The following is a 26,339-nucleotide window of genomic DNA, read 5'->3' as shown; positions in this document are numbered from 1 at the left end:
CGAAAGTCTAAGAGACGGAACGCTGGGGATGTGGCACTCACGCTGACTTCCTATGAACTCCGCTCGGATCTGCAACACAAACTACGTTAGTGCCGAGCTAGGGAAGGGGTCCCCGGCGTTTGCCCTTCGACGCTCAAGTCAGTCACCAACGATGACGTATAAGGCGGAGCAACAAGAAGATTGTAGCAAAAATAATGAATATCGTATACATCCGTCGATACTTGGACTCCCCTTGATATAGAACTCCTGTAGCGTGCATGCACTCTCCTCGAGACGAGCACACTTCTAAAAGCTTTTCCTTAAAAGACTTGTCATTAAAGTGTCCCTGACACAATATCTTAATGGGCTAAGCATATCTCTGAAGTGACAGTGGAAGCTTCCGTCGTACGATCTTCAGGCTGTCCATGCCCGATGTCGGTGGCACCAACTCCTAAAAGGATGTCGATGGATATCAGAGAGAGTGTACTGCTAGGTCGAGCGGGTTGATTGCTCAGTCGGCATTTCGGCGCTCTGGTGCCCCGTCCGATCGGCTAGAACCTCGCTATTACTCAGTGTGTGTCTACTTGACCGAAAGTCCACTTTGTCACTGTCGAGACCTACTGCCAGGCTGAGTGGGGTAGCTAGCCGCTCGGCCGAGGTTGAACTCTGCCCATATCAAGCTCTACTGTATGGCTGAGCGGGGTACCCGCTCGGCTCGGCTTCTATATATTGTCTCCCTTGAGCGTCGGTTGTTTAACTGCTTCCCGTGTCGAAGGAGGCGGCGGGTCGGAGCCCTCCCCTCGATCAGTGCATGCTTAGCTCGATCCGCCGATGTCATCTACGCGTTGATCGTCTTGACTTTGACCACCACTGCGGCCGCGGGATGGAGCTCCTCATCATCGCCGCATCACTAATCTTCATTTTAGCTTCACAATCAAATCTTGTTTCACCACGACTTGCTTTGATATAAAGATCTCGTTTGTCTTTTCCTCTTTTACCTTGGGCACAACAATAAGAAAAACCTTATCAAATAATTTATTTGATTTATCATTGTGGATTTACCTCTCGTTACGCTACATCCAATCTTTTTAGCATATGCCAAATAAAATTGATATGCCTCTTCTTCTATCTCAAATTATAGTCCCTTTATGGTATATCTAAATTTGTTTCAATGTTCATGCCTATAAAATCAAACAAATAAAACAAAATGGCTAAAAAGGAAAATTTGATATAGTGAAACTCAATACATTTCCAATATGAATCTTATTACCTTCATCAATAACATCAAAGTTACTTTCCCAACTATCTTCATTTCCTTCAAAATTCAAACAATGACAACTAGTAGATTTACCCTCTATGATAATTACTTCGATCCTACAGGAAAAAAAAAATTTAGGGGTAAAAAAAATAACAACAAAAGAGGCATAAAAATAATAATTTTATATCAAATTTCTGTAGGTTCAACTTCTCTTTAATTATCAAATGTTATGGATCCTCCCAAGAAAAATAATTAATTAAGAAGAAGACCTTTTGTCTCCTAAGAACTACAAGGTGGAGCTTGGAGTTTGGGCTGTCGAGGGTCGAGGGTAGGACGGGATCTTGGAACTAACCATCGTCATAGGAGTCGAAGCCTTGGGTCGTCAACGGCGTGCTAATTGAAACTTTGGACGATTGTGTTCAGACGTTGTTAGAGGTCACGGAGAGTCCGAGATCATGGGAGAAAGATCACAGGAGGTCATAGGAAGCCGCAAGAGATCACAGATCGCGAGAGATAGACTTTATTAGGATTTTACGTTGTTGCAATCTGTATTCCTACGTGCAAGTTTTGTACATGATCTAAGTTTTATATAAGTTATGTGGTCTCAGGACAGAGGACACGGTCCAGAGGATGCATGCGGATCATTGGGCACTCCAAAAAAAATCAACTTGCCCTAATAGTCAAATAAAACAATGAAGTACTCGACAGCGGAATCAAATGATTATCGAGGCAGTAGATATTCTTTGACGAAACTTTAGTCCTACGTGGGCCAAACACTGACGCTTCCGTGGGAATCTTCGCTTCTGTTCTCCCACTGCACCTCACCCTTGATTAGGAAAAAACTACTAAATACCACTATGTGACATTGTACCCAAAGTCATTGCAATGGCAGTCAGATGCTGAATGGTTCGTCCAGTAAATAACTTCAAATTGGGACCCTAAGTATTAGTAGTTGTCATTTAACTCTACTCGTTCTCCCATTGGTCAATCGGGTCTTCCTCATCTCCTCTCTCCTCTCCTCGTCGTTTCCCGGCGCGATGCGGCGGTCGTTTCCCCTGCTTCCCACTTCCGGCGTCCTCCTCCTCCTTCTTCTCTTCTCGCCGCTGCTTTTCCCTGCGAAGGGAGCTACCGACGCACAGGCCACCTACATCGTCCACGTGGCCCCTTCCCACAAGCTGGCCCCCTCCACCTTCCGCCACTGGTACGCCCGCACGCTGCGCTCACTCCCCGGCCGCCCCGCCTCCAGCCTCCTCTACGATTACTCCCATGCCATCTCCGGCTTCTCTGCCCGCCTCACTCCATCCCAGGCGGCCGCTCTCCGCCGCCTCCCCTCCGTCCTCGCTGTCCTCCCTGACCGCCCCTGCCAGCGACACACCACCCGATCCCCGGCCTTCCTCCGCCTCTCCTCCTCCTTCGGCCTCTGGCCCTTTTCCTCCTTCGCTTCCGACGTCGTCGTCGGCATCCTCGACACCGGCGTATACCCTGATTCCCGCTCCTCCTTCGTGGATGACTCCCTCCCCCCGCCCCCTTCCTCCTGGCGCGGCTCTTGTGAAGCAGGGAAAGGATTCAACACCTCCTTCTGCAATCGCAAGCTGATCGGCGCCCGGGTCTTCTTCAAGGGCTATGAAGCGGCCCGCGGCCCCATCGATGAGACTCTGGAATCAAAATCGCCGCTCGACACCGAGGGTCACGGTTCCCACACCGCCTCTACGGCCGCGGGCTCTGCCGTCGACGAAGCCGGCTTCTACCAGTACGCCAGAGGAGAGGCCCGGGGCATGGCCACCAAGGCCCGTATCGCGGTTTACAAGATCTGCTGGAAAGACGGATGCTACAACTCGGACATACTCGCCGCCATGGACGCCGCCATCGCCGATGGAGTTGACGTCATCTCTCTTTCCGTCGGCGCCAGTTATCCTCCCGCCTTCTACCGCGATTCGATCGCCATTGGGGCGTTCGGCGCCATGCGTCACGGAGTGGTGGTCTCGTGCTCCGCTGGTAATTCCGGTCCCGGATCGCGCACCGCCGTCAACATCGCGCCGTGGATACTCACCGTGGGCGCATCTACCCTCGACCGACAGTTCCCGGCCGATGTGGTCCTCGGAGACGGAAGCACCTATGGCGGCCTCTCTCTTTACTCTGGAGATCCATTAGATTCGACCAATCTTCCTCTGGTGTATGCTGGCGATTCCGGTTCTCGCCTCTGTCTCCGGGGCTTCCTCTACCCCGAGAAGGTCGCCGGAAAAATCGTCCTCTGCGAGCGCGGTGCCAATGCGCGTGTCGAGAAAGGGCTTGCCGTGAAATTGGCTGGTGGCATCGGTTTGATCCTGGCCAACGATGCTGGGAGCGGAGAGGAGCTTGTGGCGGATTCCCATCTTGTTCCAGCCACCATGGTCAGCCACGCTTCCGGTGAACAAATCAAATACTATATCAAATCGCAGGCTTCGCCTACCGCCACCATCCTCTTCCGCGGCACCGTCATCGGTGACTCGCCTGCGGCCCCCAAGGTGGCAGCTTTCTCGAGCAGAGGTCCCAACTACCGCGCGCCGGAGATCCTCAAGCCTGATGTCATCGCCCCCGGCGTCAATATCTTGGCTGCGTGGACTGGGAGTACCAGCCCAACCGACCTCGACATCGATCCACGGCGTGTGGAGTTTAACATAATCTCCGGCACATCCATGTCCTGCCCTCATGTAAGCGGAATCGCGGCCCTGCTCCGCGGAGCCTACCCGGAGTGGAGCCCGGCCGCCATCAAATCGGCCCTGATGACCACCGCCTACAACTCCGACAACGCCGGAGAAATCATTAAGGATCTGGCAACCGGTGCCGAGTCCACCCCATTCATCCGCGGTGCCGGCCACGTGGATCCCAACCGGGCGCTCGACCCCGGCCTCGTTTACGACCTCAACACCGGCGACTACCTCGCCTTCCTCTGCGCAATCCACTACACCCCGGAGCAGATCGCGGTGTTCACCAACGACGAGATCAGCGTCAACTGCTCCGACACCGCACTCGCCAGCCCCGGCGGCCTCAACTACCCTGCCTTCGCCGTCGTCTTCTCTTCTAACAGCGACGTCATCACCTACAAAAGAGTAGTCCGCAACGTGGGAGCTTCTGCGGAGGCGGTGTACGAAGCAAACATCACCAGCCCACCGGGGGTGGCCGTCACGGTGTCGCCGAGCAAGCTCGAGTTCGATGCCGTCGGGCAGAGCTTGTCTTACGAGATAAAAATCGAGTCTTTGGAGAGTGCGGCGGAGTATGGCGCTCAAGCCTTCGGCTCCCTCGCGTGGAGCGACGGAACTCACGAAGTGAGGAGTCCTATTGCCGTTACATGGAAGCAAAGCTTCGTCTCCTCCATTTGAGCCAGAAGATGGAATTGTGGAGGAGTTCAGCCATGAATCGATGCTTCAGGATGCGGAACTGGTCTGATTAGGTGATTCTGTCAATTAATTAGACATCACATCCAATTATCTATACTCGAACTCTGTAACTAGATCTACATGTTCTATTCTGTTCTATAGTACTTGTTGAATGTAGTTCTTGCATTTCGGATAGTCGCATCAAATGGCTTATAAGTAGAAAAGAACTACGTCTACTTGACTGAATATTGATATTTTACATCCATGATTCATTGTGTTGCCGCCTAGAAATAATTGCTTATATTTGAGGGAGTGCGATTGATGTAAGTACATGTATATCGGTCCCTAAACATTTTGTTTGATATGATTCTTTATCAAATGTAAGTAACTCGGATTTATATTGTACATTCTAACTTACGCATATATAAACACGCTCATTTACTTATAAAAAAAATAAAATCCAAAAAGAAATTACTAATTTTCGGAGCCATAAGGCAATGGACACGACGCGAGCATCACGTCACGCGCTTGAAGGCGCGGTTGGAGCGGATCCCCCGACCTCAACGGTCAATAACGACCTCCTCTGTTTCCAACGTCTCTTCGAAAGCTGGGGACAGAGTGCGACCCGCGCGCGTAGTTGATGCCAACCTCAACCCACCAAAAAATTCCCCTAAAATAGAAAAGCAATCCACGGAATGAGTCAATTTTGATCTTTCCAAAGCTCCCATCCAACCTTCATCACCCGCGGTCGAAATCCAATCCATGATGCTAAACGTGCACGCAGAGCAGCACGAAGTCCGGCCGTCCATGGAGATCTTCCGCTTCCAATCGGTCAGCAGAGACGAGCGCCGGTGGCTGAACCACGAACTTCAGGCGAAGGTAGAGGAGTTGGAGAGCTTTTATGCGTCTTACAAGCTAAGCACAGCGCGAAGAAGAAACCAAACAGAGGATTTTGGTGAATCGGCGAAGTTCGACAGAGACTTGCTGCTGAAGATGGTGGACGATTTGGAGCTAAACTTGAAGCTGAGCCAGTCGGAGGTCTCGAAAGGCAGGGCCTATGAAGATTATGCTGCGAGGCGTGGCGCGAAGCTACGGGAGGAAGAGGTGGGATGGAAGGCGAGTCAGAGGAGGAAGGAGTTGGTGGCTATGGAGAACAGGTTGGAGGAGAGTTGGGTGGAGCTGAAGACAAAAGGAAGAGAGGGTTCAAGAGTAGAAAACAAGAAGGTATTTTTGAGGAGTTGTTTTTTCTTTTAAAAAAAAATTTCTAAGATTTGATCCATGGCAATGAATTGTTTTAGCAGGAAGCAATTGATGATTCCCTCAAGAACCATAACGAAGATCCCTCAACCTCAGCAAGAAGTCCTCCTAAATCCTCTTCCAAGAACATAAATCTTGATTCACCAACGGCCTCGCTGCAATCTCTTCCAAGCTTTTCCTGCCTCAGTAAAGAAAACATGAAGCCATATGCGAGATCTAACACGGCTACTAATTCTACTCCTTCACAAACAAGCAAGAGCGCGGCTAATCTCGATGAACTGAAGCAAAGAATGGAGCATAGCAAGTCGAGCACAGTCCTGGAGGTTCGAAGTTCTATAGATAAGCCAAGTGAGTTAGAAAGTGTAAGTGAGATGGCGGAGGATATGATGAATCAACAAGTATTTATTGCTGAAAATGATGGGCTTGAAAGGCAAATCGCCGAGGAAGAGGCATTCATTTCTCACATTGAGTTGGATGGCGAAGAACCAAGACCGAGCGAAGAGTCAGGAACTTGTGATTTCAGCTCGGAAAAGACTGAGATCTCCCGACACGAAGAGGAAGCAGATGGTGAATTGGTGGATGCTTCCAAGTTGAATTCTTCTTTGGATAGTGAGAGGGAATCATCCAACCCAGAAGTACAAAATGCAGGTGAGGCTGCGGATGCTGCAAGGGCGAGGAAGAAGTGGGTAATTGCTGAAAAAACTACCATTGCAACTGGTAATTCCTCCAATAAGTTGTTAAAGGATTTTGTGAAACAATTCAAGAAGCTCATAAAATTAGGGAGGAAAGGCAAAAACACACACAATGCAGTTAGTGTTGCACTGAAGCTGTCGTCAGAGCATCTGAAGAAATCGAGAAACGATTACTCGGTTCCTGATCGTATTGTCGGCCTACACGATGGCAAGATCTTCCCCAGAAAAGGTTTGCTTTTGCTCCTAGAGTCTCTGGATTCTGATATTATCATCATGGAAGAGATGTTTTAATTATTACTTCAATGCATTGTACTACGTCGCCTGCAGATATAAAGTCGATGGAGGCTGATCAACTGGAAAGATTTCCGAAATGCAAGTTCATCCACGGGTTGATGAAGGCCAAAAGAGAACCAATTTGCGGTATCTCATCTCTCTAATGCATCATTCATTTCAGACTTTTACACCACGTTTTGTGTTTCCGTTTCTGCCATTTCAAGGTAGAAGCCAATCAAGGCTCAACGATAAACTGAGAGCTCAGCTCCAACCAGTAGGTAGGGTTCTTTAAATTTTAGATTGCAAGAAATTTATGATATGGTAGATTCATAAAGAAAAAGATGCATGGCCTGGAAGTTTTCGTGTCTACATTTTATATGATACTCTTTAGTGGTTTGGCAAAAATATAATGATTCAAGCCATATGTCTGCTGGCATGATTCTACCATACAAGAAAAGGTCACACAACCAAATAGCATTTTATTGATTGCCACTAGAGGATAATAGAATCTATTTTTGGTTACAAGCAATGGCTACAAGGAATCCAATAGATGGATTAGGGTTTCATGTGGCTATAAATAGAAATGAGGAAACTTAGTACATCTAATAAGATTTGTGGCATGCTCGCTATCATTTGATTTGTTGTTGTGGTGGTGTAACTTTCAAATGCTGCTGGAACTATAGAGATACTTGCCTGCAAGAGAGAAGCATGTTTCCTTCTGTTTCTTGAACTCGTTAAATCGCCTGAAGAAGTAGCCGAGATAATCAAAATCGATTGGGGATACCTTTGCCTGCTTGCCAGAGAATTAGGAAACTTTTGTTTAGAGGACCCAACTGAAACAAGATTCTTCCTTTGATCATCAGATCAAAAAGCACCATACCTGGATAACACCCCACAGAGCCCAATAAATGTGAGATGCCAGTCTAAAGGTATTTGTTTCGACAAAAAGGGCTTCGAGATCTTTGATGGGTACCTGGGAGCATAAAGAATTTCTATCAACATAAAATCCTGACAGAGACCAAAGCTTATTTTGTATATTGGTCTAACTATATTACTTCAATCTAGATTCTAGACCATGAAACGCAATGGAATCAGCAAACATGCTGCTCAATGCTGAGGGAAATACAAGTCTAGGATTTACATACCTCATATGGTTTGTCAGAGTCTAGATAATTCCTGAAGAAGTGATACTGTGTATACTTATCCGGATATCTACATTAAAAGCATCATTTTCCACATCAATATTAGTTTAAAATCAAGAGATCCAATATATTGTTTACAGAAAGGGAACCTACAAGTTGAAGTCACATTCAAGGCCTGCAAACTCATTAAAGTGGTTTGCAATGTCGTAGCCTCTATAATTGTATGATCCATACTCAAAATCAATGAAGTATAGTATCCCTAGAATATCAAGGGATAGGACACAGAAAGGTTAGTATTTCACCAGAAAATTAAAGTCATTATCTTGATCAAGAGGGAGGCATAAGGAGAAACTAAGATTCACCTTGTTTGTCATTGAACATCAAATTCCCAGACAGCAAGTCATTGTGGGAAAAGACAACTGGGGCTATGAAACGGTCTGTCATATTCTGTTAGAAAACATCAAGAGCTAAGGATATGATTCTCTTCAATACTCAAGAATCAATAATAACATCATTAGGTCAGTGAATATCATATATTACTACTACTCAGTGGTCATTGTTTGACCAATCTCTCTCTATATATATATTGCTGCCAGAAGCAGTAGATAGACATATAACATATTCGCAAGACAATTACCTTGACTTCATCGATTGCAGCACGGATCTCATTGAATGATATTGATTCATACGTGGCTTGCTTCTCATTGTTGTCAAATTTTAGTGTCTCCGCTGCAGTGTCATATATTTATTCAGATTGATCTTGAAGTAAACATTGTTGTCCCAAGAATAAAAAAAGCAGAAGATGCCAATACAACAACAACAGCAGCAGCAGCAGCAACAACAACAACCAAGTCTAGGTGGGGAGAAGATGACAATACAATAGCTAGAAAAATATTTTTCAAGTTTGAACAACAAAGAAACCAGGATAAAATAGGAAGAGTAAGTTTTGCAACCTTCATTAAGAAACTTGAATATGTCATTCCACAATTGTGGTTCTCTAGATCCCGGTATCACCACCTGATGGAAGCCACGAAGTTGTCTAGCTATCTTCTCAGCTAGTTTAGGATTTTTCATGTCTGAAACCAAATAACTAAGTTAGCTTATGTACACAGGACAAACAACATGCAAAAGGACGAAAAACTTAGAAGTTTCAATGGCGCAAAACATTAAAAGAGCACAAACATTGCAGACAGGTGCAAGCAATCATTGAACTTTCCTCATAAAGCTACTTACCACTTCAAAGAACATCGAAGGTGCAAGTATTGGACTGCTGTTACTTCAACTGGATACCAATAAAATCTTGACCAAAATTGAAGTCTTAACATGTTCTTCTATTTTCTTGTTTTCTTTCCCCTTCTTGATGTTCGGTTTTATTTAATTCATTCTACCACCAATTACAAAACGTATGCAGCCTCCATACAACTCTAAATATTTGTGACATAAGTTCTATTGTTCTAGTTGAATACTACTAAAATTGTTCAACTTAGGTTGTGAAGCTTAAGGACAGTCTGCAAAAAGGTCCTCATCTATGATCGAGAGATAGATTGCTTGTTTAATCATCGAATAAGTCACCAAGATCTAATAGTTAATGATCATCATGCTAACCTGATGGTGAAAGTGTTCGAGCATCAATGAAAGATTGAACCATGCCATTCTGAAACCATCCTAGTAATTTTGCACCAAATCCGGCAGCCGAGATATGTGGTAGGGCCTAAACATGAGTTGCCCAAAGGTAAGCACATGCATCTAATGAATAATAACTACTAAAGTTTCATTATGGATGATAATAAAAAAATATGAAGTTTTCTTGAATTAATTTTTGATAGAAGGAAGAACAGAGGGTACAGTTATCACTTTTTCCTTAATCACCCGTGTTAATTCAGGTGCCGAAAGCCCTAACATTAGCATGAAAGAATGGAATCCATATGGAAATGTGGTCTAGTCATTGGATTCTTTGAACCGCCCTACTAATGAACAAGATAGCCTTCCGAAGCTATGTTCAGTTGAGCAATCCATCAGCAGTCTGTTTTTATTTATTTTTACCGAACCAAGCTTCCAACCAAACTGGAGTACCATCATCAAAATTGTCCATCAAGCCAATCTAATCCAGTATTTTTAGACATTTATGTAAGCCATTCATAATGGTAAGGCATGTGCAAGGCAAAACATAATAAAATAGAACACAGGAATTTATTTAGAAGAAGAAATTCATTCACCTAGAAAGTTTTGGTTACTAGTAAAGTAGTGATGTTCACAGCCAATAAGTTGTTGGATAGAGTATAGAACCCACCTGAAACTCTCGCTTGCGGTCAATCACTAAATCCGTATTGGGGCCATACAACCTAACAATCACAGTATCAATCTTGACAGTATCCTCTCTTACAGAAACCTTCAGCACTACAGGAATTGCAAGGGTTAAAATGCCAAATGAGTAACTATAATAGATGCAGATCGGATAAGTCACCCAAAGGCACACAAATTTTAAGCAATGACAAGATCAAATAATGATATGAACACGTTATTGAGGAACTAATTGAGTTGCTTTGGATATTACAAAATAATACAATATTTGGAGTTTCGAACATGCTCTTTAAGTCACCTGAATTCAGCGTAAATTTGCTCCAGCACAGTTATTAAACAGTTGAAAAAGATAGAAAGGGAATAAAAGAGAAGGCAAAAAGTTCTTTGAGCAGTGCTTACAAAGATTTGTGATGCCACCAGAAACTGTCTCTATCGAGAAAACAGATTCATCAAGAGGTGACCACTTCTTAAACAAAGCCTTGCACAAATATCTACGAAGAGAAGGACAATGAAAAACCTGTCATTCAAGGCTAAGGCAATCAAAACACGTTCATTGTAGGTCATTTCCAGAACTCAAAAGTTTTGAATCAGAAAACAAATATTTAGGTAATAAGATTGATAATTTTTAAAGATGGCACTGGAGGCAATTACGACACCAAAAAAAGGATAAAAGATAAAAAGACAAAGAGACAAACAATAATAAAAACAAACAAACCCCAAATCCTAACTATTTAGGTTCACCTAAATGAATTTTATCACGTTACTAAACTCTATATCAATAGTGTTTATAGTTTATACCAAGTCTGCGTGGCCTATCCTCAAACCAAATCCAGGTAAAAAGAAACAATATTTATGAAATCTTTGTCTGCCAGTTTTCTTGGCTTAGTATAATCGTACATCCTCATCTGAGTTTGAGACCAATATGAGTGAGATAAATAACAAATCACCAGTCACCATTAACAAAGGGGAAAAAGGGAAAAAAATAATAAACGAACAGAATGAATGGAAACATATACAAGCTTACTTGCAAAGGCACGTGCTTGTGTCATTGAGACATTAGTTTCTCTCGTTGATCCGTTGTGCTCTTAAGACGAATTAGGAATTACAAGAAATAATTTGAAGATCCAATACTTGCAATGAAAAATTCTGAATCTGTGATTAGATTTTCTAAGATATCATCATAAATATTATCAATATGGAAGTCTCCTTAGTTTACCTAACAGTTAAACTACCTACCCTTGTGCCCAGATAGAATAGGCGAGTATCTCCCAGAAAACTCTTAAGGCCACTACTTTTTGACATCACTCTTACGGCCACACTTCTCGAACAACTTGAATTAAACACAACATCGCCGAGTCGCAATAGACAAGGTGCATACTATTTATCTTGTTTATCTACCAACAAGATCGATAACCGTCGAGAAATCTAAAATGTACACATTCAGCGATTCGACCGAGGATCGGAAACTAATAGGGAAATGAAGTGAAATGAAAAAAAAAAGAAGCTACTAGCATTTCTTTTCCTTGAAAAGTGGGCTGGGTGATAAGATTAAGAAAAAGAAAGTTGTTGCATGAGAATATTGACAAACGGAGAACAGAGAAAACTTTAGCCGATAATAAGTTCAATCGAGATGGTCAAACAACTAGCTTCCTTGGGCAATTCATTGGACTCAAAAATTAAGAAACCAAAACGGAGGCAAAACGACAACTTTAGGAGCAAGAAAGCTAACGCCTTTGTTCGCCCTAAAATCTAAATACATTTAAAAAAAAAATCAAGAGGAATGGATCCAAAGATCGAAGAATCAGTTACAAAACAAAAAATCGGGGAGGGGAGTCGAGCTGACATTATATGGGGCCGCATTTGGTGGAGCGGGAGGGAGATGTCGATGGTGACAGGGGAGAACGGGATCAGGTGGTCAGCTTCCGGTTGCTTCCGCTCGTCCTTCTCCTGCTCCGAGGATTCTTCTATGGCCGATAGCGCGTCGCCATTCTTGAGCTCCGTTGCTCCCATCTCTTTCTCGTGGTGGTTCTCACTCCATCCCGATCGACTGGCTTGTCTTAAAAACGAGGAGGCACGAGACAGAAAAGGCGAGAAGAAGACACCGAGGGGCCTTCCACTTATTTGGATTGGCTGATAGAGATGAAACAGGAAAACAAAATCAAATTAAGAGAAAACATATAATAATCATTTTAGTTTTTTTTTTCAAAAAAAGGAAAACTTTTTAGTGAAATATATTTTTTCCTTCATATGCTTTCATCTGATTCTAGAAGTATTAATAACAACCATTAGATTCTTCTTCTTCAGGATTTCCTGTTCTCGCTGAAATACATACAGCATTAACACAGCCTGAAGCAGCCAATATTACGTGACCACGTTTATCAACATAATGTATCCTGTTTGATCCCGACAGCGAATGGTCGGTTTCGTGACCCAAAATATCATTGTCTTAGATTTCTTGTAAGATAATTAACATTAGATTCTGCGAAACGTGCCATTAATTCAACTGACAACCACATCGATTCGTTGTAAGATTTTGTCCGTTAATAAAAATAGCATTAGAAAAGGCAAGGCACGCTATAGGCTTCTTTCACGAAAGTGCCATTAAAATTAGATCTGATAATAAGAAAAAATTTAATTACGACGGAGACCATATTTTAATAATAAATATAAATATTAGGTTAGTAATTCATTAATTTTAAAAATAACCCTTAATATTATGGTAGATTCTCTAAAATTTATAATAAAAAAGAACAATTATTGTTATACTTTTACAAAGTCAACAACGATGTGCGCACCAAATCCCACTTGTTTGAAAACGTTGCCCCGTTTAAAATTATTATAATTATACGTTTAAAACATATGTTAAAGATTTTATTGGCCTTACATTCCTCGAGGACAATCTTTAATTCTCAAGTTGCTCCATTTTCACGACTCGTGATTAAATTATGAAAATTTCTTTCCTAAAAATTTGATAACTTAATTTTTTTAATACATTGAATCATATTTAATGCATTTTATTATTATCCTCATCACCACATTTGCCGACTAGTAAACAGTCAAAGTAATCGGTTGAAAATTAATTCAAACATTGACTTTATCTGTTTGACTCTAAACCGAACGTTTCTGACATGCACCTTGATTGATGGGTCTGTGCTCGGCCACGTCACTCGGCCCACCAACTCTGACCCTGCCGAAGTCGTTGTTCCACGGCAGCAAGTCTCGGGCCGCATGGCCCGCATAGCTAGCCCAATACACTACTCTGTTAAGAAATTAAGAAAATTTTATTGTTCGTGCCTCCGGACTTATCCGATGAACGAAACAGAAAGTCAACTGACTTTAGAATTAGTTGAGTTAGAGGATCTGACATCTCGATTAAACATATAAGTTTCTCGATTCTGCACATACTTTTTATTGTGTCTTAGAAGATAAGGTTTATTCTCCTAAAGGATGTTGTTGTATAGTGCCTATTGCGAGTTGTTTACTTGTCTAATTTGCAAAATTTTCCATTGAGCACAACAATTTTTTTATATTTAAAATATTTTTTATTTTCATAAATAAATGTCTTAAAGGGTGAGATGGTTTTTTCTCTGATTCGTCCAGAGACTAAATGGCCATGTGTACGATTTTCGGTTGGTTCGGTTGAACCGTCCAGAGGTATTCTGTGGGTGTCAAGTCAAAATAACTCATCGTCCAAAGAAAAAGGAGTCTATATTTCTCGCGCGAGAGAATATGACCCGATCGTTTACTCTCGCGTTTAGTGGACGTAATAAGGCTATCCCACGCTTGATGTTGCTGGTACGTTTTGGATCTGTCGGGAAAGTTCGGACGAGGACGTCGAAAAAGCACGGCCGAGGGGCCCGCTGAAGATATGGACGGAGGGGATGAATCCTCGTGTGAACCAATGGTTTCGATCTCATTAACTTCGTTGATTCATTTGACCGCTTGGATTTCACGCCAATGGTCTTCGTGTGTCCACGACCCGTGCTTCCTCCTTCCGTCGCCGCGAGGGCCAAATCTGAAAATCCCCTCCATCTCCGTGACCAAATCTCCAGTATCTTCGGCGAAGAATCGATTCCCTTCGGTCGTGCGTGAGGTTTCGCATTTTTGTACCGCGGCCTGTGGTTTGTTCCCTCAGATTGCCTGCGGACCTGCTGGGGTTTTTCAAGTTTCGATTGCTTCTCGTGAGGTTTAGCTTTTGCCAATTTGGGCGTTTGGATCGTTTGAAGGTAGCTTATTTTGTTGTCTTTAGCCTGAAATTAATGCGCTTGCGTATTGAGCTGCTTCTTTTGCCACCTATTGTCCACCAGATTGCTCGAGCGGGTTGTATTTCTCGTTAGATCTTTGATTCATGCTGCTATTTTTTTTTTTTGCCTCATCAACATATATATATACGAAAAATCTTCGTTACATGCTGGTTAGAATAGTTTTGTGAAGGCTAAAGTTTTACTTAAGATACCTTCTGATGGACGCCTAAGCATTGTTTGATCTTTTTTTTTTTTTGGTAGCTGATCGATGAATCTACATGATTATTGACGATTTCGAAATAGTTTGGTTTACAGAAGTGCAATAATCTTTGGTGTTCGTTCAAGTTCGTGGTTGAGGTACCAAGATCCTCTGTTCGTTCACCTTCTGTCTTACAACTCCTAATGGGATGGGGAAACATCTTGAAGCGGCGGATGAAAGTATTCACTTTAGCATTGGTGATATACTTGGACTACAAGGTGTGCTTAGCCAAACAACTATCTTGTGTGATTAATTGTTGTTGTTCACTTGTTCAGAAGAGAGGTTAGTGAGGTTTTGTAACACTGCAGGGCATGCAGAAGCGAGTTAAATGGTTTAGCAAAGTCAAAACAGACTCTATATGGGAAAAAACTCATGAAAGAAATGCTAGACGTGTTCTTAATTTGATGATTGAGCTGGAAGGTTTGTGGGTTAAACTTGGTCAATATTTATCTACCCGAGCAGATGTTCTTCCAGAGGCGTATATACGTCTTCTCAAAAAGTTGCAGGACTCTCTTCCTCCTCGGCAATTAAAAGAGGTAACTTGTACAATTTGAATGTTTCATTAATGCATTCATACCTATAGGGCATTGAGCTACGAAGATAGTTAAAGTGTAGTTAGGAGATGTTCATGCATAATGGTCTTGCTTACATGGAAACTAAAAAGAGCCTAGAAAATTTCGCATTGAATAAAACTTTTGCTTTCTTATAGCCGACGTGTGTAGCTGCGGGTACTAAATTCCATGATTCTGAAAAGTTTGTTATCATCTAGGTCTGCCAAACTGTAGAGAGGGAGCTTGGAAAATCTATGAATGACATTTTCTCTCAGTTCATTGAAGCACCACTTGCTACTGCATCAGTAAGTCACATAACCAAATATAGAAGTATTGATCCTAAAAATTTTGTGCTTGTAACTATGTGCTATCATCTCTTCCAGTCTTGGTTGAGAGGATATGTGCAATTTACTTTTTTTTTGTTAATTATTTATTTAAAAAATCCTAAGTATTGAATTGCAGATAGCGCAAGTTCATCGTGCAACTCTGAGAAATGGGCAGGAGGTGGTTGTCAAAGTTCAACATAGGGGCATCAAGGAGGTCATATTAGAGGTTTGCAGTTTTCCTCTCGACACAACTAAATTTGAGGTCATCCTGCCATTAAGTTATCAGCACTTGTCTTCAGGACCTAAAGAACGCGAAATCTATAATCGATTGGATAGCATGGGCAGAGCCACAATATGACTTCAACCCTATGATAGATGAATGGTGTAAGGAGGCACCTAAAGAACTTGATTTCAATCACGAAGCAGGTTAGTTTGTCGTGATTGCTATCTTGAAATTGATTTTACCCTAATACTCTGAAGTTGCTGTTTCCTGATTAAGGGTGATCTTTTATACATGGATTGTTGACAATCATATTTCTTTTTCTATGTAGAGAACACTAGAAGAGTTTCAGAAAACTTACGAGTCAAAAGTGAGGATGTTGGTTTAAAATATGCTAATAAAGTTGATGTGCTGATCCCTGATGTTATTCAGGTGGAATAGTTTTTTTTTCTTTATTTTTGCCTCATCATCTATCTTTTCAGGGGCAATTCTTTTACTAGTTTAGCATTTATTTCATGAATAGTTTTCAAATTCCTACTAGCAGTCAACAGAGAAGGTCCTTATTTTACAATATATGGATGGTATCCGCTTGAATGATGTCCAATCACTTGATGCACTGGGTGTGGACAAACAGAAGCTTGTTGAAGAAATTACACGTGCATATGCTCATCAAATATATGTTGACGGCTTTTTCAATGGCGATCCTCATCCAGGTACACTTGCTTGTTGCAATTTTTGTTCCAGCCTTTTTCCTAAGAACCATGAAGTAGGAATGAAAGCCAAGCTGTGTAGTAGGTATATCTACCAGTTCGATTTGTACCTACTAGTAATCTGTGTATCGAAATGTTTAAATATGTCCCATACTTTAGGAAATACTGGACTTTGCTAGTCTGGGAGAACACAAAAATTTTACAACATGCAGGCAATGGTGGTTTAGAGGCAAAAAAACTCATTCTAGTTTTGGCTATGGAATAGGCAACGGGTAAATGAGGATCCTACTTCATTTTAAACACACCTTGCCCATTGCTCCAAAATCGACAATGTGGGCCAATGATTAATGTTACTTCCCATCTTTAAATTTAATATTCATAAAGTTCCATATGGAAATTATAACTAGGAAAGGATTTTTATTTTATTGTCTACCTCAAAATGGATACTTATTTCGTTTCTTATGTTTAATTTTTTGTTTTGTTTCGTACCTTTAAATTAAAGGAACCTGAATCATTGATTGTATAATTCATTGGGGACCATATTTGCAGGAAATTTTCTTGTTAGCAGAGAACCTCCACATCGTCCTATTTTACTTGATTTTGGTCTTACCAAGTCAATTTCAAGCTCTATGAAACAAGCACTAGCAAAAATGTTTTTGGCATGTGCTGAGGTATGTCATGTAACTTCTAGTTCAGATTACTAGCATCTAGATTGTAGTTATTTGCTTCATTTATAATGATTTGCATTGGTCAGTTAGGCTGATGTGGTTGAACTTTTTTGCTCACTAACAAAGTAAGCTTGTCAAAGTATTTCTTACAACTGGTGGTTGGTTCAGGATGTAGAAACATAAAAACTAAAAAAATCAAACTAACTGTAGCTGAAATTTTTCATTATGTTGCTCCATACTCTTAAGGTTGTATATGGTACATATCAAGGTTCAAAATCTCAAGCCACAATATTGTTTTGGTATTGTGTTAGTATTTTGTCATAGGGCGCCGGTGGAGAGTTAGAGAGCCGGTGGAGAATTGAGAGGAAATAGGTATGATTAAGGAAATGAAAAAGAAGATAACAAAATTGTTTAGCTAAATTTGTACTTTTTGTCCCATTTGAAAAAGCAAAGTTTGATATTGTATTATACAAACACAAATTATAAAAAACTAACATATTATTTCAATTCATTTTGATATGTTTTTGTAGCATTTCAAAGGGTGTCAAATGTGTGAGTATGATATAATACTCATCAACATGATTGACACAATGACGCAGGATTGTGTCGAGCAATATTTGATGATTTTGCTTAACATAGTATGAGATTTGAGACCACATGAATAGAACGGAATTAGAATGGTTTGTTCCATGTATCATTCTATTCCAATGTTTGGATGGACAATTTGAGGTGGGATGTTCTATAATAAGGAATGACTCAATCCACTCAATCCATTATATACTTTAAGAGGGGAAACACTTCCTTCCACAACTACCAAATATAGTATTTAAGTTGGTTAGTAGTGTGGATGGATTAAATCAGGTAGACTAGTTGAATTGAAAAATGCCAGTTGGCTAGATGGGTCACCCAAGCCGGGAAGTAGGAGAGATGGCCAAGCCAATCAGGTCAGTTGGTCCTACTAATGGGTGCGTCGATCAAGTTGGATGGATTGGTTAGAGTAAGCAATCCAGATTGGCCAATTGTGATGGATAGACTATAGACTTGGTGAGTCAGGTAGACTGATCGAGCTAGATGAATCAATTGAAACGATCAAGTGAATTTGCCAGTTTGGTGGTCCCAAGTGGGCCAAGCTGATTGATCAAGCTAGTTAAACGATTGAAGATAGGTTGAGTCAAGCAAGTTAGTTGAGCTAATTGGTTAGATAGACAAGGTGAATTAAATGTATCAAGTGGACTAACCAAGTGAAGCACAGTGTGGATCAACCAAAGAGGTGCATTAGATGCCCCCTTGGGGTGGTGCGGTGGTTGAGGCATGGGGTGTTGCCACATGAGGTCTTGGGGTGAAAACTCGGCGCGTCCGAGCATGCCTTCCCTCATGCCTTAGCCACCTGTACTAATGACTAGTAACTACCTGTGATTTACCTCCTCCGTGTTGGTCTAGGACGGGTTGGCGGGGTACTGGGGGTGAGCGAATCACCTTTTGCTACAAAAGAGGTGCATTAGATGAATGAAGTAGGTTGGCATTTTGAAAGAAGCTAAGTCAAATTGATCAGAAGAATTACATGAACAGAAGAGTTAAATATAAAATAAAGCATTTCACTATTTATACTATTATATTATGACAACCAAATAAAGGAATGAAATGGATCATTCTCCTTTTCATTTCATTCTATTTTATTCGTAATAGATTCTGATTCTATTCCATTCCATACCTTATCTAGTGATATTTTTATAATTTTGTCCAGGTTGCTTTAACCTACAAGGATTCTCTGCTCCGCTTGAATATTTTCTTAACTAACTCAAATCTATATAAAAAAAAGCCAAAACCTAAACCTCCATAACTTCCTTTTCCTTCTTCATTGCTGCTTTCGTCTTAATTGGTTAGCACTCTTGTCGCATCTCTACCTCCTCTGCCTCATAGAAGTTTCCTAAGTAATCAGAGTACAACCAGTGGAAATTGAGAGATAATTAGTTAATTATGCCACAACTGTGACTGTCCATGCACCATCACTTTCTTCTCCAATTTTCTCTGTCAGAATACCTTCTTCTTGCACATCTTAATGCATCAATGAATGCCCTACCACAATCACCTTGATTGGAATAACAACATTGTAATTGGATTCTTTATACCAACCCTCGTTGACCTTGTGAAGGGCCATAGAATATAATTACATGGGCAAGTAAAAAAATTTCTTAGCGTAAAACTGAATCATCATGAGCGCAAAGCATGTAGTGATGGATAAATTGCTTCCGCTTTGTCTAATTCTGTTTCTTAATCCAGCTAGCAAACTATATACATTGCCCAAACATAATTTTGGGCTTTGGTTGAGTGCACTTCTACCTTATAGTTCATTTAGCAGGCAATTTCTGCTAAAATGGCAGAGACTTCACTCACAGACAGGAAGCATTTATTAATGTCATCCATTCCATCTATGGAGAAAGCTTATAAAAAATGAAGTAGATATTTTGTGCTTAAATAAATTCATCTGCTTCCATAAGTTAGGTTTCTTTAGCAGGATAGCTTCATGTATGTATGGATTTTGTGCTATTGCTTCTGAAGGTTCTATCCAATGCAAAATTCAATGGAAAATTCAGCTTGTAACCTTTTAGGCTATTGAATTTTTGAGCAGTAAGCATATAAGATGCTAGGATAATATAAGCAAATGTGCATATGGCACAATTGTGGTACTTCAAGAAAGTAGAATTTTTATTGGTTATCCTTTAGGACATTCTTTTTAGAGTATGAACACATTTTATGCAGGGGGATCATGTGGCTCTGTTGGCAGCCTTCTCTGAAATGGGGCTTAAGCTGCGTGTTGATATGCCAGAGCAGGCCATGAACATTGCAACAGTATTTTTTCGTACTTCCACACCAGCTAGCGAGGCACTTGTAAGTATGACTGTTGTCTATTCTTACATTCTTCCCTTTTTTTCTATTTTGGAAGTGTCAGTTAGACGCATTATTGTGGTTTACATTATCTTGTATATTCTTTCCATCTAGGACAACATAAAAACTTTAGCTGAACAAAGGGAGAAGAACATGAAGGTTCTTCAAGAAAAAATGAAAATGAATAAAAAGGAAGTTCAACACTTTAACCCTGTAAGTGCTAGAAACTGTTCTTGGTACTTTGTAAATGTTCTTTTCAATTTGTCCTATGATGTTCTGCTGGCATTATTGTATATCCTCCTAGGGGTCATCAACTCATTAAATATATTATACAGCTTAGATGTAAATAATTGGTATAAATATATTATTATATTTAGACAATTGTGAAAACTTACCCAGTCATATTGTGAAAAATTAAGATGTTCACATTGTCCCAGGTTGATGCTTTCCCAGGAGATGCAGTCATATTTACGAGGGTAGTAAATCTTCTTCGAGGTTTGTTTGCACATAGCTCTTTAATACTTATATGTAAATGTATTGATATAATTATTTAAAGAGGTAGTATTTCACTTTCCCAGGGCTTTCATCTACACTTGATGTACGTGTCATTTATTTTGACATCATGAGACCATTTGCTGAGTTGACACTACTAGGGTGAATATTTTGGTTGCAACTTTTTAGATGCCAATCTTCTTTTTGTTGACATTTTCAAACATTTGAATCATTGTGCTAATATTTTAATTCCCAATTTTATGTGATATTCATGTGCATTAGAAACAACAACATTGGACCAACAAAAAGTAACCAATGGATATACGATTCACCGATTCAGTCTAATGTGGAAGCCAAGTTGAGGCAGTTGTTGATTGAGCTTGGAAACGAGAAAATACTCGGAATACAAGTAAGTTTATTATATTTAGTTTTTTGGCGCATTGGCAGGCTCTTTTATTATTTGAGTGGTATATTTCAAGTTCTTTAGACAGTTTATGTGGTTAAATTCATATAATGCTTTTGATTTATGTTCTGAAAACTCATTTCAATAGTTTAAACGCTCGGTTACTCTTTATGTTTTGGTTCTTTATCTTAGTGTGAAGGTTTAGACTATCTTAGTACTGTGTTTGGCAAAAACTAAAGATGTATAATACGGATGGAGAGATTGTAAGTTTATATCTAAAAATTCTTCTTGAGAAATAAACGATTGGATAAGTCTTATAGGGAGAATTTGATGCATATCATAATTCTCATGGAACAAGTTCCAATAAAATGGTAGTTGTTGGAAAGATGTTCCTCTTTTGGCAGTTGATCTGTTTACTTGAGACTTTTCTTCTTTCATATTTTTGTTTGGTTTATTGACTGTTGTTTCGTACATCTTTAGGTTTGTGCATACAAAGATGGAAGGGTTATAATAGATACCGCCGCAGGCGTGCTTGGGAGATATGATCCCCGCCCTGTTCAACCAGACACCTTGTTTCCAGTTTTCTCAGTAACCAAAGGAATCACTGCTGGGATGGTGCATTGGCTTGTTGATAAGGGGTATGGCATTATTAAATATTTTCTGAATTGAAGGTCAATATATGTAGTTTCACAACCTTTTACTGTGCATAGATGGAGATGGTGATACTTTAATGAGCTTTGGTGGTGATGGTTGCAATGCTTATTGTTGAATTTCAATGAAGCTAGAGACTGTACTGCATATTCTTACAAGGATTATTTGAGATTTAGTACCAACTAATAGCTTCATATCTTTCACAATGAGTAGTTGTGTAGCTATTCACTCCTGCGATTTCAAGACTAGATTATTCATTTTGCATTTTTGCGAACCAAGTTGCATGGTCTTGTCATTAACTATGGTTGACAGACTAAAAGGATTAATGAACTAGTATAATCTTCTGGTACATGCTAATCTCTCTCTTTTAGCATCATGCTTGAACTTTTTTTTTGCAGGATGCTAGGTGGAAATTGGAATAGTTTTCGTTATCTTGTAGGCTAATTTTATGTTAAAGTCAATCAAACTCATAGGAGCCATGCTTGTTCCAACTCGGTAGTGCCATATTTTAGTTCAGCAATGTGGATATCACTGGACAATGACATCGTAGATGGTTTTATCTAGTACTTTATTCACATGAATTCAATGTATGTAGAAATCTCTGCATTCCTCTTGCAAGGCAATTGAGTGATAAGTACATTCAGAATCTTGCAAATTCTTTGTTAAGTGTGAGAAATTACTTACTAATAATAATGAAAGAATTTGCAAAGTATTTCTGTTTCTAGATATCTAATTCTACAGTCATGAATGCTCTAATAGATGTGAATTTTTTTCCCAGAAAACTCAAGCTCACTGAAACCATAGCAAATATCTGGCCAGAGTTTAGCGGCGGCAATAAGGATATAATAAAGGTAAAGACAAAGGATCATGTGATTCACCAAGATTTTTTTTTCTTTGAACTAAGACATGGGTTTCACCATGCATTATATTGTTCTTTCTTCAGGTTCATCATGTTCTTAACCACTCATCTGGCTTGCACAATACTATGTCGGATGTTATTAGGAGCAACCCTTTGCTAATGTGCGACTGGGAGGAGTCTCTTCACCATATTGCTAGGTCAGTTCCTGATACAGAACCTGGTTCTCAGCAACTATACCACTACTTGTCTTTTGGATGGCTTTGTGGTGGTGTGATAGAGGTATCCTACTTTTTTTTTGTCTTTTTTGTGGCATGCTATTTATTAGTTTACTAGCATCTGGCATTTTAGTTCTAACCCTTTAATATTACACAAATAAGCAAATAGTTCGAGGTTGAATAGTGCCTTTCAGCATAGAAGTTAGATTGTATTCTAAGACATGGAAAATATTATTGTAATGAAAGAAGATAAGTTGCATTATACTAGCACAAGCTAGGAGTCTTCACTTGATATTTGAAGTTTTTATGCTTGATATTGTTTAATTGGAAATGTTTTTAAATTCTTTTTCTTTTGTGTATTTGAATATTTAAATACTTCGTTTCATTTAAATAGCATGCATCTGGAAAGAAGTTTCAAGAAATTCTGGAAGATGCTATAATCCATCCTCTCAATATCGAAGGCGAATTATATATTGGTATTCCTCCTGGTACGTGCAATCTCTACTTTTCTAGCCCAAGTAGTTAAGGTCACAAATTCTTACCTTGATATGATAGATAGGTGGATATTGACATTCTTTAATGGAAATTGTGATTAAGCATGTGTACTTTATGATTCCCTGCTTGGGTACAATGGTAGATATTACAATGAGGAATTGAGACTATCAAACATTTGAAAACCAGCACTACATAAAATGGATTCCAGTTACATTTAATTAAACAATTGACGAACATGATCTGCTAGTTTGAACTAGAAAGACGGTGCCCATTAATTCATTTAACATCCTGTTTTCAAATTAAATGGATCTCTCTTTACTATCTCAGTTTACCTCGTTTTTTTATAATCTGCAGTAGCCTACCAGTCACATAATACATTAGTTGGGTGGTATAATATGTTCACAAATTTTACTACATCCCTAGCGTATGAATGGATATACTATCTTAGATTTGGGTATTATAAAAGCTTCAACTGTATTGAGAATACCTTTAAGCTTTAATAATGATTTCTAAATTTCATATAGGACCTATGTGAAGAAGTTTTGAATAATTTTAGCTGTATTTGTTGGAATTTCAAATCAATCAAGGAAAAAGGATTTGAAGCAGTGCTGTATTTTCTATCTTGTCTTCAATCTATATTTTCTGATTTATAAGATATATCTGATATCATTTACCATCTATAAACTTTCCATTTTCCAATGCATTAAGGCATCTACTGCAGTTTTCTGAATTTGTATTGAAATGCACACTGTTCTTGAGGCTGAATCTCATCTTGCGGAAATTAGACATTAAAGTCAAACAATAGTTGTCGTAATGAAAGTCGTGCAATCTTATTTTTATTAATACTTTTCCTCCTAATTATTATTCCAATATCCTCTGTGATGGGTTCAAATCTATCACCATAATAAAATACATATTCTGAGACTACTCATTCTCTGTATATTACTATATTTGTTTTTCTTTTGGCCCAGCTTTCTTTTATAGTAATTTCCTTGTTTTGATTTCTTTCTAGGTGTGGAATCTCGGCTTGCCACATTAACCCTTGACAAAGAAGAGCTCCAAAATCTCCTTGAGATCAGAGGTAGGCCAGAAATGCCATCCAGCTTACAGCAGGCTAATTTCACCGAGATTGCATCCAACCTTCCCGTGCTCTTCAACACATTAAACATCCGCCGAGCTATAATTCCTGCTGCTAATGGCCACTGTTCTGCTCGTGCGTTGGCTCGCTACTATGCTTCCCTTGCTACAGGTGGATCCATTCCTCCCCCTCATTCGTCTGTTTCGAAGCCTCTCCTTGGAAGTCATGTCCACGTCCCTACATTTCCTTCAGTCAAACCACCTAAGAAGAAATGGAAAATCAAGGAGACTGTCAGCGCATATGCACAGAACAAGCGTTTGCTAAGTTCAAATACAAACGGGGACAGTTCAGATACTGCTAAGCATGATGGTTATAGCCTTGTAGCTAACTCCGAAGATGGAGACTCCAAAAATGTTTCCCGAATATTTAACAACCCCAAGATCCATGACGCTTTCATGGGCTTGAGCGAGTACGCTGACTTGGTTGTTCCCACTGGTAAATTCGGCCTTGGATTTCGGAATTTCAATACCGCAACTGGTAACCTGACGAGTTTTGGGCACTCTGGAGTTGGTGGGTCTACTGGATTCTGCGACATTGAGCATAATTTTTCCATTGCAATCACAGTGAACAAAATGTCCCTAGGCGGTGTCACAAGAAGTATAGTTCAGTTAGTTTGTTCTGAGCTGAACATTCCCCTGCCAGAAGATTTTTCAAGGTTTGGGGAGAAAGGACCTGACATGCAACTTAATCTGGCCCAGTAGCCGATCTCAGACACGAATAATATCCCCCTCTGAAAGGTATTCTTATACATATAATATTAACTCTTCATAGAGCAGCAATACATATAGGGCCAATATGAATGAATTGTCTTTTTATTTGTTGAAACTGTAATGCACATACTTGATTTGTGGATGCAAAAAATTGATACAACTCGTCATTCTCAGTAAGTTCGAAAGCATCGAGTTGTTTCTATCCTATTCTCAGTAAATTCGATCCTATACACTGTATAGGCACTCTCTGAACCCCACTCAGGTAGTGCCATGTGTATACCAAATACTCACTTGTATGTTTTTTTTTCTTAAAAAAATGGGTATTTGATGCACGAGTGGGTTCAAGTGGTAGTGCCTGTGCAGATATGATTTGAACTTAACCCTACTTTACTGTTCTTCAAACGCTAATTTAATGAACGTGTCAGTGATTGTCGATGCAATCATTTGAACATTTGTCTTGGATGCCCAATAGCCACTAGTGGGTGAGAATGAGATTTACTCTTCTCTGCCATATCATTTAAGTGGTGGCATTTGGACACGGCTGTAAGTTAAGATTTGGAGTCTTTAAATTTTATTTAAATTTATTTAATAAGATAATTAAGTTGAGTCAAATCGAGTCTAAATAAATTAAGTTATTAAGATGATTGTTGAAACTTAGCTTATTTTTTTTTATGAGTTTGAAATTAGTTTGGACTTAGTTTGAGTTTATTTGTTTAAATTTTTTATTTATTTAATTAGTTATTGAATTTGATAATTAAAATATATTTGTTTATTTTAAAAAATTTATTTATTTATTTTACATATTAATAAAAAATTTATTAATAAATATGATTTATAAATATTATTTATGAATATTATTTTTAATTAAATATACTTATATTTAAGTTTATTTATTTAATTAATTTTATATGTATTAAATGTATATAATTAAAATTTTATCAAATTGAACATCATTGAATGAAAAAAAAAAAAAAAAATTATCAAATCAAACATGGACTGAATGTTTAATCCGTAGCACTCCCCGTTACTCAAATTGAGCCGTTTCAATAAGCCGGGTTTGGTGCTGTCCAAGTTTCGAACTCGAATCGAGTCGAACTCTCAGTTCATCTTGTTCAAATAAACGTAGGCCGGAATCGACTCCATTCCACCTCCCCGCGCTCGCCCTCGCCCTCGCCCTCGCCCTCCTCCTCCTCCTCCTCCGCCACCGTCGCCTTCCCGATTCCTGGTATCATCTTCTTCGCCAATCCAGTTCCG

The 26,339-nt window shown here is 39.9% G+C and overlaps 4 protein-coding genes across 6 annotated transcripts; 3 read left to right on the top strand and 1 right to left on the bottom strand.

Moving 5' to 3' along the window:
• Window positions 1-2,197: 2,197 nt before the first annotated feature.
• On the top strand, window positions 2,198-4,852 carry LOC122015078 (subtilisin-like protease SBT1.4). The gene has a single exon (XM_042571755.1). It carries the CDS (start codon window positions 2,275-2,277, stop codon window positions 4,594-4,596), a length of 2,322 nt encoding a protein of 773 aa, XP_042427689.1. The 5' UTR covers window positions 2,198-2,274; the 3' UTR covers window positions 4,597-4,852.
• A 473-nt stretch (window positions 4,853-5,325) lies between these two features.
• LOC122016445 lies at window positions 5,326-7,141 on the top strand. Of its 2 annotated transcripts, none has more exons than XM_042573744.1 (3): window positions 5,326-5,817; window positions 5,895-6,771; window positions 6,870-7,141. In XM_042573744.1, exons 1-3 carry the CDS (start codon window positions 5,356-5,358, stop codon window positions 6,977-6,979), a joined length of 1,449 nt encoding a protein of 482 aa, XP_042429678.1. In that variant the 5' UTR covers window positions 5,326-5,355; the 3' UTR covers window positions 6,980-7,141. The 2 variants fall into 2 exon arrangements, with proteins under 2 accessions (XP_042429678.1, XP_042429677.1); XM_042573743.1 differs by having other exon boundaries at window positions 5,892-6,771.
• A 133-nt stretch (window positions 7,142-7,274) lies between these two features.
• LOC122016446 (probable ethanolamine kinase) lies at window positions 7,275-12,350 on the bottom strand. Its single transcript, XM_042573745.1, has 11 exons — window positions 12,102-12,350; window positions 10,658-10,749; window positions 10,248-10,354; window positions 9,563-9,668; window positions 8,911-9,033; window positions 8,595-8,686; window positions 8,320-8,404; window positions 8,111-8,216; window positions 7,961-8,027; window positions 7,696-7,788; window positions 7,275-7,605 (listed from the first exon to the last, which is right to left on the bottom strand). The coding sequence occupies exons 1-11, from the start codon at window positions 12,266-12,268 to the stop codon at window positions 7,477-7,479; spliced, it is 1,167 nt and encodes a 388-aa protein (XP_042429679.1). The 5' UTR covers window positions 12,269-12,350; the 3' UTR covers window positions 7,275-7,476.
• A 1,858-nt stretch (window positions 12,351-14,208) lies between these two features.
• LOC122014842 lies at window positions 14,209-25,287 on the top strand. 2 transcript variants are annotated; one of them, XM_042571298.1, is made up of 19 exons: window positions 14,209-14,484; window positions 14,818-14,979; window positions 15,070-15,297; window positions 15,531-15,617; window positions 15,775-15,864; window positions 15,938-16,064; window positions 16,190-16,290; window positions 16,403-16,571; window positions 17,118-17,239; window positions 19,997-20,125; window positions 20,237-20,335; window positions 20,560-20,617; window positions 20,701-20,776; window positions 20,897-21,023; window positions 21,498-21,655; window positions 22,447-22,519; window positions 22,612-22,806; window positions 23,137-23,230; window positions 24,250-25,287. In XM_042571298.1, the coding sequence occupies exons 2-19, from the start codon at window positions 14,905-14,907 to the stop codon at window positions 25,074-25,076; spliced, it is 2,835 nt and encodes a 944-aa protein (XP_042427232.1). In that variant the 5' UTR covers window positions 14,209-14,484; window positions 14,818-14,904; the 3' UTR covers window positions 25,077-25,287. The 2 variants fall into 2 exon arrangements, with proteins under 2 accessions (XP_042427232.1, XP_042427233.1); XM_042571299.1 differs by having other exon boundaries at window positions 14,806-14,979.
• Window positions 25,288-26,339: the final 1,052 nt, after the last annotated feature.

This window comes from Zingiber officinale, chromosome 8B (assembly GCF_018446385.1).
Source record: "Zingiber officinale cultivar Zhangliang chromosome 8B, Zo_v1.1, whole genome shotgun sequence".
Taxonomy (NCBI): domain Eukaryota; kingdom Viridiplantae; phylum Streptophyta; class Magnoliopsida; order Zingiberales; family Zingiberaceae; genus Zingiber; species Zingiber officinale.
The sequence above is the reverse complement of the archived record's forward strand: the minus strand, read 5'-3'. Positions and strand labels throughout refer to the sequence as shown.

What these genes read in the sequence shown, in the direction of transcription:
- LOC122016445 (XM_042573743.1), top strand. Translation starts at nt 5,356, where the DNA reads ATGATGCTAAACGTGCACGCAGAGCAGCACGAAGTCCGGCCGTCCATG. An exon ending in CAAGAGTAGAAAACAAGAAG is followed by an intron (nt 5,818 to 5,891) that starts GTATTTTTGAGG and finishes GAATTGTTTTAG; the next exon opens with CAGGAAGCAATTGATGATTC. An exon ending in CAAGATCTTCCCCAGAAAAG is followed by an intron (nt 6,772 to 6,869) that starts GTTTGCTTTTGC and finishes CGTCGCCTGCAG; the next exon opens with ATATAAAGTCGATGGAGGCT.
- LOC122014842 (XM_042571298.1), top strand. Translation starts at nt 14,905, where the DNA reads ATGGGATGGGGAAACATCTTGAAGCGGCGGATGAAAGTATTCACTTTA. An exon ending in TGATCCCTGATGTTATTCAG is followed by an intron (nt 16,291 to 16,402) that starts GTGGAATAGTTT and finishes TCCTACTAGCAG; the next exon opens with TCAACAGAGAAGGTCCTTAT. An exon ending in TTTGTGGTGGTGTGATAGAG is followed by an intron (nt 22,807 to 23,136) that starts GTATCCTACTTT and finishes TCATTTAAATAG; the next exon opens with CATGCATCTGGAAAGAAGTT.
- LOC122016446 (XM_042573745.1), bottom strand. Translation starts at nt 12,268, where the DNA reads ATGGGAGCAACGGAGCTCAAGAATGGCGACGCGCTATCGGCCATAGAA. An exon ending in TCGAACACTTTCACCATCAG is followed by an intron (nt 9,034 to 9,562) that starts GTTAGCATGATG and finishes ATTTGGTTTCAG; the next exon opens with ACATGAAAAATCCTAAACTA. An exon ending in CTTGAATGTGACTTCAACTT is followed by an intron (nt 8,028 to 8,110) that starts GTAGGTTCCCTT and finishes CTTTTAATGTAG; the next exon opens with ATATCCGGATAAGTATACAC.
- LOC122015078 (XM_042571755.1), top strand. Translation starts at nt 2,275, where the DNA reads ATGCGGCGGTCGTTTCCCCTGCTTCCCACTTCCGGCGTCCTCCTCCTC.